Below are 13114 nucleotides of genomic sequence, written 5' to 3' on the forward strand. Positions count from 1 at the left end.
TTTAAGGTAGGGCAACACCTAAACATAATCCTGATAAATAGCAGCCTATCTCTGTACTCTTTGTAATTTAGTTCAGTTAACTATGTTCTGGTATCTGATGTCCCTTGAAAAGTTAATGTCAAGTATTACACGATTAGCAGTCTCCAGTTTAAATATTTCCTTTCTTAAGATACCCAGGGTATTTTGATGTTTAACAAGTTATAAGGAAACCTCAAGAGCGTTTTAATTGTACAAATAAGCTGAAGGGAAAAAAATTAAAAGAAGTAATTCTAACATTAAAATTAATGGATGGACTAAGTTCATAAACCTTTCTCTAAGTTTTAGTTATTGCCAAGAATGCTACCAAAATAAAGATTGCTAAGAATTTCCAGATTATGTTTTATAATTACTTTATTAGTCATTAAAAATACACTTATATTTACGTTTATGGTAAAAAGAAAAACGGATCCTGTGTGCTTTTTTTTTTTTTTTTTTTAAGGAGTCCTATTAGAGAGGCATAGGCTGGGCAGAGGTGCTCTGAACTCCCCAGTTCTGTGCATCTTCTTCAATTTGTATAAAACATTGATAATCTACATTTTTATATGATAAAAACATTTCATTGCTTGAAAATGGGTATTAAAGATAGCATGAAAACATATGTGAGGGATGGATTTAAAGGGGGAAGTAGGAGACATAAAACAGATGAATAGGGAGGAAGCAGGAAGGGAATCTAAGACTGGTGATAGAAGAGGATTGTTAGTAATGAAAGAAAAGATTAAATTAGCATGTGAACCAATCAGAAAATCTGTTATTCATCTTCTGTTTTGGTACCCAAAAGCTTTTTTACAACTACTTCCTTCTAAGTGTCTGTCTTTTGTCTTACTTTGGGTTTCAGAAGTGTTGGAAGTATGAACAGCAGAGATAATATACAAGTAAAATAAAAATTGCTTGTCTTCATTTGGATGTATTTTGATATAATTTAAATTTTTGATGAAAGAACATTAGGGGTACCTGAATTCAAATTCCAGCTCTATAATTAACCTGAGACCAATAACATTGTCCTCATCTTTAAATCATGGGATTGTTGTAGCAGTCAATTGAGAGAACACTTTTTTTTCTTTTTAATAAATTTATTTATTTTTGGCTGCATTGGGTCTTCATTGCTGCGCATGGGCTTTCTCTAGGTGCGGTGAGTGGGGGCTACTCTTCCTGGTGGTGCCTGGGCTTCTCATCGTGGTGGCTTCTCTTGTTGCAGAGCACGGGGCTCTAGGTGCACGGGCTTCAGTAGTTGTGGCGCAAGGGCTCAGTAGTTGTGGCGCACGGGCTCTAGAGCGCAGGCCCAGTAGTTGTGGTGCATGGGCTTAGTTGCTCCGCGGCATGTGGGATCTTCCCAGACCCAGGCTCAAACCTCTGTCCCCTGCATTGGCAAGCGGATTCTTAACCACTGCACCACCAGGGAAGTCCCTGAGAGAACACTTTTAAACTACATTTTGCTTTTCAAACTAGAAAGCATGACTATTATTAATCATACATTTCTTTATCCTTTTTCTTATCATTATAGTACCTATCATTTTAAAGTAAAAAATTGCTAATTCATCTTAGTTGCATTAGACAGAACAAGCTAAATACATTAGTTAAATTGACATTTTAAATTCATTTTGATTTAAAACTGTACTGAATGTCTCACTCTTATTCTACTAATAAATATTCTTGTTTGACTTCAGTGCCAGCATAAGAAGAAACTGGAAATTGTAAAGTATAAAATTTACTAGTCCTTTCTTGGCACCTCTTTAAACTTGAAGTGGCTTTGATAGATATGACCATTATCTTTTTTCCTTATTTATTGATCATTATCTCCTTCAATTATTTTTACAAAAGATAGAGGAAGAACTTCCTTTGGGATGGGAGTATATGCTGGTGTGGAGGTTTTGACTAAGAGTGCATTGGTATACCTATTAATAACAAAGGTTCAAAAAAATGGGTTATCAAGTAAGAAGATGAAGAAATTTTCTAAGCTTTTTTTCTTCCTTGTCTGCTTCAAATAATGAGTATATTTATCTTCGTTTATAAATAGGGGCGTATGGAAGAAATAAAAATATTAGGGACATTGTGATCATAGTTGTTACAAAGCCCACATCAACCACTGACTCAATAGTTCCTAATAATTTTGGAGTCCCGTGTAGAAAAATTATCTTTTTCATGCATATCTCTTGATAATCATTTTGTTCTCTTTCTCCCTATCTCTTCACTAACAAATGCCGACACGTATTTACAGTGACCCCTTACATGAGGCAAAAGCCTTTTTTGCTTTAAATCTGACCAGAACTCAAATGCTCACATGATTTCATCATATCGTTTTTATAGTTTAATTTCAAAAAATAAGGAGGAAAGCTGAGAAAACTATGTTAATAAGCATAGCATAATTAGACGAACTGTATTAGATTCTCTAATTTTCTAAAGTATGAATAAATTTAAATTCCAGGAATATGGCTTGCCACCAAAAGCCTAATTTTAAGTACCCAAGAATAAAGTCCAGGATTCCAAATTGGAAACATTCTAATGTTGACTAAATGACTAAGAAGTAACCTCACTTTAGGTTTCTAAAGATTAAAGAGTGGCAATGGAAAGAACATCATGTAGACAGATGTGCACAGCATATGTTCATTATGAATAATTTTGCCATCACAACACCCTTGCAAAGGAGAGATTTAGTCCCATGTTTACAGATGAGGAAACAGGTTCATGGCGATTGGATAACTTTCCCAAAGACGCAGAGCTGGTAAATAACTGGAACTGAGATTTAAATTGAGGTTAGACTGTAAAGCCCATATTCTTTCCACTACATCATGATGCCTTCCATAAATTACATTAAAGGGTAACATATACCAGGTTACAGGTGACCTTTGGAAGAGCAGAAGCAGTGGCATTTATCTAAAAATCTTTATTATCAATACAATACTCCTAATGCAGTTGTCAGCAGTCAGAAGAACATACCACCTAATAAATATATGTGAATATTACAATAAGGTTAATAATTACAGTAGGTGGGAGTTTAGGAAGGAATAAAAACATTTGAAGTTTTACAGACAAGAGTGCTCTGATAAGCTTTAATAAAAACTAGATTTCAGTTGCTAAAAGCATTCGTATTATAGTCCAGAAATTTTGAGTGTATATTTAATTAAAACAAGAATTGGTTCCCTGCTGGAATTTATAAAATCATATAATTTTTCTCCTTTGAGGTCCCACTAGTAGAGATAGAAGCTCCCCTCCCCCTGGATACATTCCAGATGAATTACACCAGGTTGCCCGGAATGGGTCATTTACCAGTATCAACAGTGAAGGAGAGTTCATTCCAGAGAGCATGGACCAAGTAAGCAAAATTTGGATGTGGTTTTTAATTTCATTTAAAGGGATGTTGTCAGGGAATAGTGTGGTTTGGCAGGTATATGGAGGAGGGGGTATTTGTTTTACCTCTTCTCCAATCCCATATCTTCCTTTATAAGCGAACAAAATAGTAGAAATATAGGAAAAACCTCACTAATTTACATGTGTCTGTGTGCATTCATGTATAAAGAAAGGTGGAATAAGGCTGATTTTCTTACGTTGCTCATCCATAAGTGAATGAATGCATTTGTTTATAATCCTGGGATTAACATTCGGATTTTTTTTAATTAACATTTGAAAGACACAATAAAACTATAAATATTTAACTTTGTGAAGCTGAGGTTTGTCTACTTTCTAAAACATTTAAAAATGTTTTTTAAAGTTTTGTGGTATTGAAGTGTTTTCATGGATTTGCTATTGTTTTCTTAACATTAAATTGGCTGCTTATGTTATTACAGGAGTTTACATTTTCTAATAATGTAGCAGTCATGGTGTCATTTGTTTCAATTTGGGTGGTGCCTTTGTTCAGTTTTCAGTAAACAAAATTATGTGAAGTGTTTTAGCTTTTAATTATTTAGATAATAATCCAGAGAGAAAGAAATAGAAAATTCCTATTTTTCTGTTAGGAAATTTTGAAGTTGTAGCCTACCTACAAGGACAACTACTTTTAAAACATTTAAAAATGAATAACTCTGGGGATGACTGCTGTTGGATATGGATTTTCTTTTTTGGGTACTGAAAGTGTTCTGAGATTATGGTGAGGGTTATACATTCTCAGTATTAACCACTGAACTGCACTGTATGCTTTAAGTGGGTGAATTTTATGATACATGAATTATATCTCAATAAAGCTGTTTTTAAAAAACAGTAACTTCTGGTTATATCATGCAGACTCAAGGTGGACCCATTTATTTTTCTAGATGCTGGACCCATTATCTTTAAGCAGCCCTGAAAATTCTGGCTCAGGAAGTTGTCCATCACTTGATAGCCCTCTGGATGGGTAATGTTGATTGTAGTTTTTGTTTTTTAATATATGTGGGTAAATATGCATATATATAACATGTCGAAGTATCAACTCTTCTGTGTTACATTCAGAGGAATGTAGTTGATACTCATCTATACTTACGGCAAATTGATTTTTTCAGTTTGGACAAATTTCTTAACTTCATGGGCTCAGTATCTTTTTTAGTTAAAATGATATCTGATTATAATATTCTGAGTTTCTTGCTAAATTGTGTTTGAAACTAAAGGCAAACTTAGAATTTATGTACGTTTACTTTTAAACCTGTGTTGGTGAAACTGCTGTCAAATTTTTCATAATAGGTTTTGTTTTGGAGATTCTTGAGTTGTTGCACCTGTTCAGGATTACGTTCATTCTGGCACCAAATTATAAATAACATATATTCTTGGTAGTTATGTCCCAGTATTTTGGTCAATTAAAGTTTAAGTACTTTTGTGAGACAGCTGTTCAGGAATATAGGCTGGGACAAGTTGCGTCTGTGAATTTTTGGTTACAAGTGCTCCCTCTCTCTTGGTCTCAGTCAGACAGTGTTCACCTGTAGCATGCAAAGTCAATATCTTTATTAAGATCATGACCTATTTAATCTCTGGAATTGCTCTATGAAAGCAAATTTGGAAAATATGACTAATATTGTATGGAACTTTACGTTTAATTTTTTGTTACCCATATACATGAAGCCTTTGTCTGTGCCCATGTCTATCTCAAGATAGATATTTAAAACATTTAAGAAATTCAGGGAAATTGTGTTGTGAAAGCTATATATTGAGTACTTAATATTTGAAAGACAGTGTCCTGAGGTAGATAAGTATAAAATTGATGAGTTAGACATTATTATCTCCTTGTTATAAATGCAGAAATAGTCTCAGAAAGGTGATTTGCCAAGGTTGCAATAGCTAGTTTAAGTGGCAAAGCTAGGATTGAAACACAGGTGTTTCCATGCATCTGTAATTCCAAAATATATCATTCTTACCACTGTACTCTGTGGGTTAATCTTAAAAGCCAGGCTTTTTGCGGTGCATGTACCAAATAAGTGTTTGAAAAGAAGTTCCCCCTTTCTCAGTTAATGTTTCAGAGAGAGCATATATATGTGTATATATATGTATGTGTGTGTGTATATATGTAAGTATACATAAAATATGTGTTGTTTTATATATGTATGTATGTATATATACACATACATACAGATAGATATTGGTATTGCATAAAGATTTTTTTTAATGCCTTAAATATTTTGTCTTAAAATAACAAGACTTTTTCTACTTTTAGAGAGAGCTATCCAAAATCACGAATGCCTAGGGCCCAGAGCTACCCAGATAATCATCAGGAATTTTCAGGTTAGACTGTTCACATTCTAAATGTTTAAATGTTATGTCATTGAATAATCTTTTGGCTGGGAGGGCAAGGGAACTTTTTAAAATAATCAAATAAAAATGAGTAAATGTGTTTTTCATCATTGGAAATATTTGACTTTTGTATAACTTGTATACAACTTTCTTGTGTGTCTTAATAGACTATGATAACCCTATCTTTGAGAAATTTGGAAAAGGAGGAACATATCCAAGAAGGTATCATGTTTCATATCATCATCAAGACTATAATGATGGTAAGTTTATTAGATCAAAGAACACAACAGTTTGTTAAAAATCTCAGAAACAATAAAAAAAACTTGTTCCTATATCACTTAGTTTTCTGCTTAAAACTTTTTTTAAAGATATTGGATCATAATTAAAACTACAATAACAGCTTTATGCCAACTTACCTCATAATACTTATCTTTCCCTTAGAAAAAAGAAAGGAGTAGTTAAAAATGGTATTAATTAGAAAATTATTCCTTGATGTTGAAATGCATACTTGCATTGTCGTCTTAAGGAAAAAAAATTGCTGCCTATAAACTTTGCAATTTTTATTTTGTATTTTAAATCATTATTGGAAATAAGAATAAATATATTTTTTCTCCTTTTTATACAAAACTGAGGGAGTTCTATGCTTTTATGAATGTGTGTGTGTTAACATAAGAGGTTATTTGAATTTATATTCAGATTCTGTTTCTTTTTTCCCCACTTTTCTTTTCTGCTTTCACTTTTCTTTGTATTTTTATTTTTTACTTCATGATTCAGTGTTAACAAAGATATTTCTTTGCACTCTTAAAAAATAACTATTCTTTTTAAGTTTAAAACATATAATCATATAATTGCTGTTTTAGTTTCTTAGCCTAGTCACAGAACAAATTTCTCTTATGTTACAAATTTTAAATACTTTTAATTATACTATATTAATAAAAGTTGCAAGGTAATTCTATTTTCACTCTGTAGGTCGTAAAACTTTTCCAAGAGCTCGAAGGACCCAGGGGACCAGCTTCCGGTCTCCTGTGAGTTTCAGTCCTACAGACCACTCCTTAAGCACTAGTAGTGGAAGCAGTATCTTTACCCCAGAGTATGATGAGAGTCGAATAAGAAGAAGGGGAAGTGACATAGACAATCCTACTTTGACTGTAATGGACATCAGCCCACCCAGCCGCTGTGAGTAATAGAAACTGGCATAGTGAAATGTGTAGCAGAGCCTTTGCAGAATTTTATAGTATTAAAAAAGAATAAATACCAAGCCAGTCTTCACAGGGAGACCAGAATCTCAAAAGAGGTAAAAATGGTATTTCTAAAGGTGGTTGTAATGTCAGGTATAAGCATGGTATTACTGCTATTACTTTAAATGATTCTGTCCTTTGCTTTTATTAGGAAAATTGTTACCAATTAGTCATTCATTCATTCATTCCACATATCCTTATTGAGTGCTTAGCTCTGAGATTTCAAATATGGCCTCTGAGATGTAATCTAATGGGGATGATGATGTGCATAGGAATTCACCAGTTAAGGAGGTGACATGTGCAAGAGGCCATGATATTTTCTGAAAATGGGGAATAGTTCATCTTTGGCTGAAGTAGAGGGTATCTTACTTGAAACAGTGGAAGTAGAATTAGAATGGTAACTAAGGCCAGATTGTAAAGTATTTGAACTTTATCATGTAAGCAATGTATAAAAGATTCATGCTCAAAGATATTTATTGCAACAATATTTTTATACTCTGAATTCCTCTCTTTTGTGCTAGTGTTGTCATATTTTACTTTCACATCTGCGACTCGCACTACATTGCTGCTATTTTTGCCTTAGACAACTATATTTTAAAGTGATTAAAAATAGGAGAAGAATGTCTTTTAAATATACCTCCAGTTTATTTCTGTAGATCTTTATGTAGATCCAAGATTCTGTCAGGTATCAAATTCCTTTTGCCCGAAGAATTGTTTTTAACCTTTTCTTGTAGTACGAGTCTACTGGTAATAAATTCTTTCAGCTTTTGTTTGTTTGAAAAACTCATATTTCTCCTTTATTTTTGAAAGATATATTTTTCTGAGTATAGAGTTCTGGGCAATTTTTTTTTTCTTCCAGCACTTTAAAGTTATTTCTCCATTGTCTTCTGGCTTGTATACTTTCTGAGGAGAAGTCTGCTGTATTTCTTATCTTTATTCCTCTGTATATAGTGTGCTTTTTCCCCCACTGGCTGCTTTCAAGATTTCCTCTTGTTAGAATGAGAGTGATGGTCTTTCCAGCTTTCTACATTGTAGGCAGTTGAAAAACTAATTACAGATATTACTGCAATAAAGATTAGAAGTAGTGCATCTTACATAATCAGTGGCATCTTAAATTGAGTGAAAGATGCTAATACGTTTATAATCAGGTGAAAAAAAATCTCATTGGAAAAAATTAGTCATAGGGATCTGAACCTTGTTTGGGTTTAGAATTCTTACAGTTTTCAAAGATGATGATCATTATGAATTTGGATGAACATGATTTTCCCTTAATATCCAAGCATATTCAATTAAGGATATCAATAATGCAGTAGTCCTTAACCATTGTGTGCCATTGGGCTATTCCATTTTAAGAAAATGTTCTTTTTTAGCACCTCGTGCTCCAACCAACTGGAGATTGGGCAAGCTGCTTGGCCAGGGAGCCTTTGGCAGGGTCTACCTCTGTTATGATGTTGATACAGGAAGAGAATTGGCTGTTAAGCAAGTTCAGTTTGACCCAGATAGCCCTGAGACCAGCAAGGTAAGAATCACTGCATAAGCTACTTTGTCACATTATAAGAAGCATTTTTACTAAAATAAGTATAACACATAATAGAATTTTTTGTTTTTCCTCAATGCAAATTATTTGCAAAAAAAATAGATAACTAGATATGTTTGTTTACTTTGTACTATGGATTTTTCTCTTTTAGTACTCAGTTATATTCCTAATGTGATTTAGTGTTGCTTTAGCATACCATCAAGGACTGTTACAAAAGTTATTATTGTTTAGAGACTTTAAAATGTTTATTCCTTGGGAAGTGAAAATTTCAGATTGAAATCACCTTGATGGTCCATGAAGTTAGAATTTTTTTGCTTTTACTAGCAATGCTGTAGAGACTTAACAGTGAGTTCTGTCTTTCAGGAAGTAAATGCACTTGAGTGTGAAATTCAGTTGTTGAAAAACTTGCTGCATGAGCGAATTGTTCAGTATTATGGCTGTTTGAGGGATCCCCAAGAAAAAACACTTTCCATATTTATGGAATATATGCCAGGGGTAAGTTAGTACATCCTTTGAAAATAGAGATATTCTGTTTAAAGTCTTAGTTGAGAATAAAGAAAAACAACAAAACTTTGATTATAAAATGTTAAGGACATTTTGGAAGAGTTTTAAATGAGAACTGGGTAATATAATTTTATTTTCTGTCTTCTTCATCTATCTTTGTATTTTTTAACTTGTTTTTTAAAAATACTAAAGTGTACTAAAATAGGTTACAGACATCATAGCAGTCTATACTCAGATTTCCCTAAATGCCCTAAAAATAACCTGTAATAACTGGTTTATCCAAACCAGGACTCAGTCCAGGACCACACATTACATTTTGCTGCTATGTCTCTTATTCCTCTTTTAATCTAGAACAGTTTTAGGTGACAGATTTGACAAAGAGACCAAACTATTGGTGCTTTGTGACCACCTCGAGGGGTGGGATAGAGAGGGTGGGAGGAAGACGCAAGAGGGAGGAGATATGGGGATATACACATAGGTATAGCTGATTCACTTTGTTATAAAGCAGAAACTAACACACCATTGTAAAGCAATTATACTCCAATAAAGACGTTAAGAAAAAAAAAGAAAGAGATGAAACTAGTTGTTCTGTTGACAGTCTCATCTCATAGATTTCTCCCCTTGCATCCTCATGGTGGTGTTTAGTTTGTTCGTTTATCCCTATATTTCCTGTAAACTCCAAGTTAGATCTAAAATCTAAATTATATTCAAATTCAGCATTTATTTGCATGCATCCTAAATGATGCTGTGCATCCCATTAGGAGACATACAATTTCTGGTTGTTCTACTGGTAGTGATGCTAAGATGGACTGCTTGACTAGGGTGATTGACGTCCTGATTCTTCCATTGTAAAGTTTTGTTTTTTCCTGAAGACGAGAAAGTAATCTGGGCTTACAGCAGTGGCACATAGGAATATCCAGTTCCTTTTCAACCATCCACCTAATGTTTTTAACACAGATTGTTAGTCATTGCCTGAGTCAGTAATTTCATTGGGAGGTGAAAAATGTGATTTGCAAAAAACTCTGTCATTCCTTCTTCATTATTTTTAGTATTTGTAGAGTATATTCTAATACTAATGATTTTCAAGATGGTGGTATATTTACTCACTTAAAAATACAGTCATTCTTATAATAGGCAGTATATGTTAGAAAAAGGCTTGATTTATGGGTCTTTAAGGAAATAGCTTATTAGAATTGTATGTAGAATGTACAGGTTGCAGTTTAATCTTATGGATCAATAAAACTGTGGATCAGTATCTCATAGTACAGTTGTCCCTTGGTATCCCCAGGGAATTGGTTCCAGGACTTCCCACGGCTATCAAAATCCAAAGATGCTCAAGTCCTTTATATAATGGTGCAGTATTTTTTGCATATGAGCTACGCATATCCTCCCATATACTTTGTCATCTCTTAATTACTTATAATAACTAATACGCTGTAAATGCTATGTAAATAGTTACAACTACAATGTAAATGCTATGTAAATAGTTGCCAGGGCAGCAAATTCAAGTTTCGCTTTTTGGAACTTTCTGGAATTTTTTTTTCCAGATATTTTCAATCAGCAGTTGGTTGAATCCCCAGATGAGAGGCCTGTGAATACAGGCCGACTGTAATGGTCTTAACACATCCTCGGTCTTACAACAGCAACAGTAAATTTTACTTTGATTTTTATCTTCATGAATAATTGTTTATAGGGACACCACTGTTATTCATCATTGCTATTTTTTATTTTCAAAGATTATGTTGGCAGTGTAAATTGTTTTTTAAAATTTAGTCTACGGCAGCAATCCAAAAGAAGGAGAAAGCTGTGAACCTTTATTTTAGTACTATCTGTGATGGAAAAAGTGGAAATATCAATTCCCCCAGTGGAAGTAAATTATGATGGCATTGTCCAAGACAGTATATATTAAAAATTAAAATTGTGAAGCCCATGTAGCAAAGTTGGAGGAAGTACTTAGAGGAAAAGAATATAAAATGCTTTTTAATATTAATGATATTTTAAAAGTATCTGTATTTGGACAAGAACAGAAGAAACTTAGAAAAATGAAAATGTATTATGTTGGGATTGTGATTGACTTTTCTCTTATTCAGATTCCCATTACTGTTTGTGCAACAAATATTTAAATTAAAAATAAGGAAATAACTATGAATAAATGTGAATAGAGACCCAGATTGTTGAAGATAAAATTAATTAAAATGACTCATTGGTTAGAACCAGTTTACATCGCAAATGGAGATATGGGTAATCTTTATATATTTAGCAATCTTAAGACTAAACTAGGACTATTCAGGAAGAGGTGTTAGATCATGTTTCTCATTAGGTTTTGTAAAGGCAGCTGTCTTTTCAAAGTCTAGGTTATCACTCCTTGAATTTGAAAAGCATGTTACTAAATTAATGATAGTTCACTGGCAATCTAAATGAATTATGTGTACGGCAAGCCCATGGCATACATGGGATGGACGTAGATGTTCCTAGACTTTCCTGAATCTCCAAGTCTGTAATTGATGCTGTATAATTTCTTTCATTAAATTTGGCATAATGGACCCCTTTATGCCCTAGATTCAAGCTTTGCCAAAATTGTCATTCCATTCTTCAGTTTTTCCCAACATAACATTCCATTCCTTAGTCTATCTAGAACTACTTTTACACCGGAACCATAACTTTCTTTTATTTCCAATACCTGGCCTAGCAGTTGACTTCTCTCTGTTACTCTTACACACACACACACACACACACACACACACACACACACACTGTTTTTATCTGACACAGTGCTTTCCAGCCCATTCCAGTTGTTCACACTGAAGAAGGTAATATTTTCATGTTACACAGCAGTAAACAGACTACACTGATGGAGCTGTTAGCACCATGGACCACTGGCCCAGCTGCCAGAGGGCCCAGAGGATCTGTAAGTCTGACACTCATTTGCAGCCTACAAGTATCTGGGGGCTTATGGTTTGGAAAGCTCAGTTCTAGCTCTGTTATTTTGTGCATTACTGCAAGTAGAGACATAATAAGTTGACTGAAGAACAAGCCACATTGAGTTATAGGTATGACTGGTTGTCTGGGTTCACTCACTGCCTAAGGCTTTCCACACGTGTTTGCAAGTTGGGGTCAGCAGAATTGCATCTTGCTGTCCCTTCAGGGATTGCTCATGAATAGTGGAAACAGCAAGTGGCTAAACCTGTAAAATCCAAGGATCTATTTTTATACGACAAAGCACACAGTTTACCAAGATTCAAGGAAAGACGGGAACATTTGGTTATGTTACCTCTAAAAGATTTTGTCCCTCAGGAAGCATTTTATTTCCATCTTTTAAAGTCGTGATTATTTATCAAATTTGCACATTGGAATCAGCAGGGAAGCTTTTTCAAAATTCAGGTGCCTATGTCTCACCAGATTGATTCCCTATTCTCAGAGATGGCACCTCATCCTGCCTAAAACATGTAAGAAAATTAGAAAGTCCTTTTTAATTTTCTCGTGTTTTGAACTAAAACGGTGAGTATATAAAAGAAAAACTTTAAAATCTCACGTATGTTCTGATCTTCTAATCATACCCATTCTTTCTCCTGAGAAGTAAATTTGCAGGTATCAATAAAACTGTGTTTTAAAAACAGAGTAAGAACAAAAAAAAATAAAATTAAAGTAGGACGTATATAGAAGAGCAAGTAGGAAAATCAAAAATGTATTCAGGGCAAAAACAATGCAAGATAAAAGTACTGGAGAATTTTAAAAAATACAGTTGCAAGGAACAGGAGATAGAACCAGCATAGTCATAGAAACAAGGGTATCAGTCAAAGAATAGTTTTAAAGCCTTCCTTCCACAATTCTAGTCAGGGAATATAGTAGAGTTTTATGTTAAATTAATGGCATATAATGTCCTTCCTGAGAATTCCTGTGCTGTCCAATTAAAGCCTCCCAGTCATGAACTAGGATTCTCCAAATTAAAATGTCTAGTTTTAAGATAAATAAGTCATGGGAATGTAATATACAGCATAAGGAATATAGTCAATAATACTGTAATAACTTTGTACAGAGATAGATGGTTACCAGACTCATCGTGGTGATCATTTTGTAATGCATTTAAATGTCGAATCACTGTGTTATA

At 33.7% G+C, this 13114-nt stretch overlaps 2 protein-coding genes across 3 annotated transcripts in view; one reads left to right on the forward strand and one right to left on the reverse strand.

Annotated features, from left to right (window-relative positions):
- Nucleotides 1-13114, reverse strand: part of GPR17 (G protein-coupled receptor 17) — a 397229-nt gene that overhangs the window by 325113 nt on the left and 59002 nt on the right. The window lies entirely within an intron of this gene.
- The window catches only part of MAP3K2 (mitogen-activated protein kinase kinase kinase 2), a 99223-nt gene that overhangs the window by 68408 nt on the left and 17701 nt on the right, over nt 1-13114 (forward strand). For both annotated transcript variants that reach the window (XM_049712168.1, XM_004276860.3), the window contains exons 8-14: nt 3219-3349; nt 4284-4363; nt 5651-5718; nt 5895-5987; nt 6697-6903; nt 8336-8484; nt 8866-8997. In XM_049712168.1, coding sequence (XP_049568125.1) covers nt 3219-3349; nt 4284-4363; nt 5651-5718; nt 5895-5987; nt 6697-6903; nt 8336-8484; nt 8866-8997 — 860 coding nt within the window. The remainder of the gene's footprint in view (nt 1-3218; nt 3350-4283; nt 4364-5650; nt 5719-5894; nt 5988-6696; nt 6904-8335; nt 8485-8865; nt 8998-13114) is intronic.

Source organism: Orcinus orca, chromosome 7, assembly GCF_937001465.1.
Source record: "Orcinus orca chromosome 7, mOrcOrc1.1, whole genome shotgun sequence".
Classification (NCBI taxonomy): Eukaryota; Metazoa; Chordata; class Mammalia; order Artiodactyla; family Delphinidae; genus Orcinus; species Orcinus orca.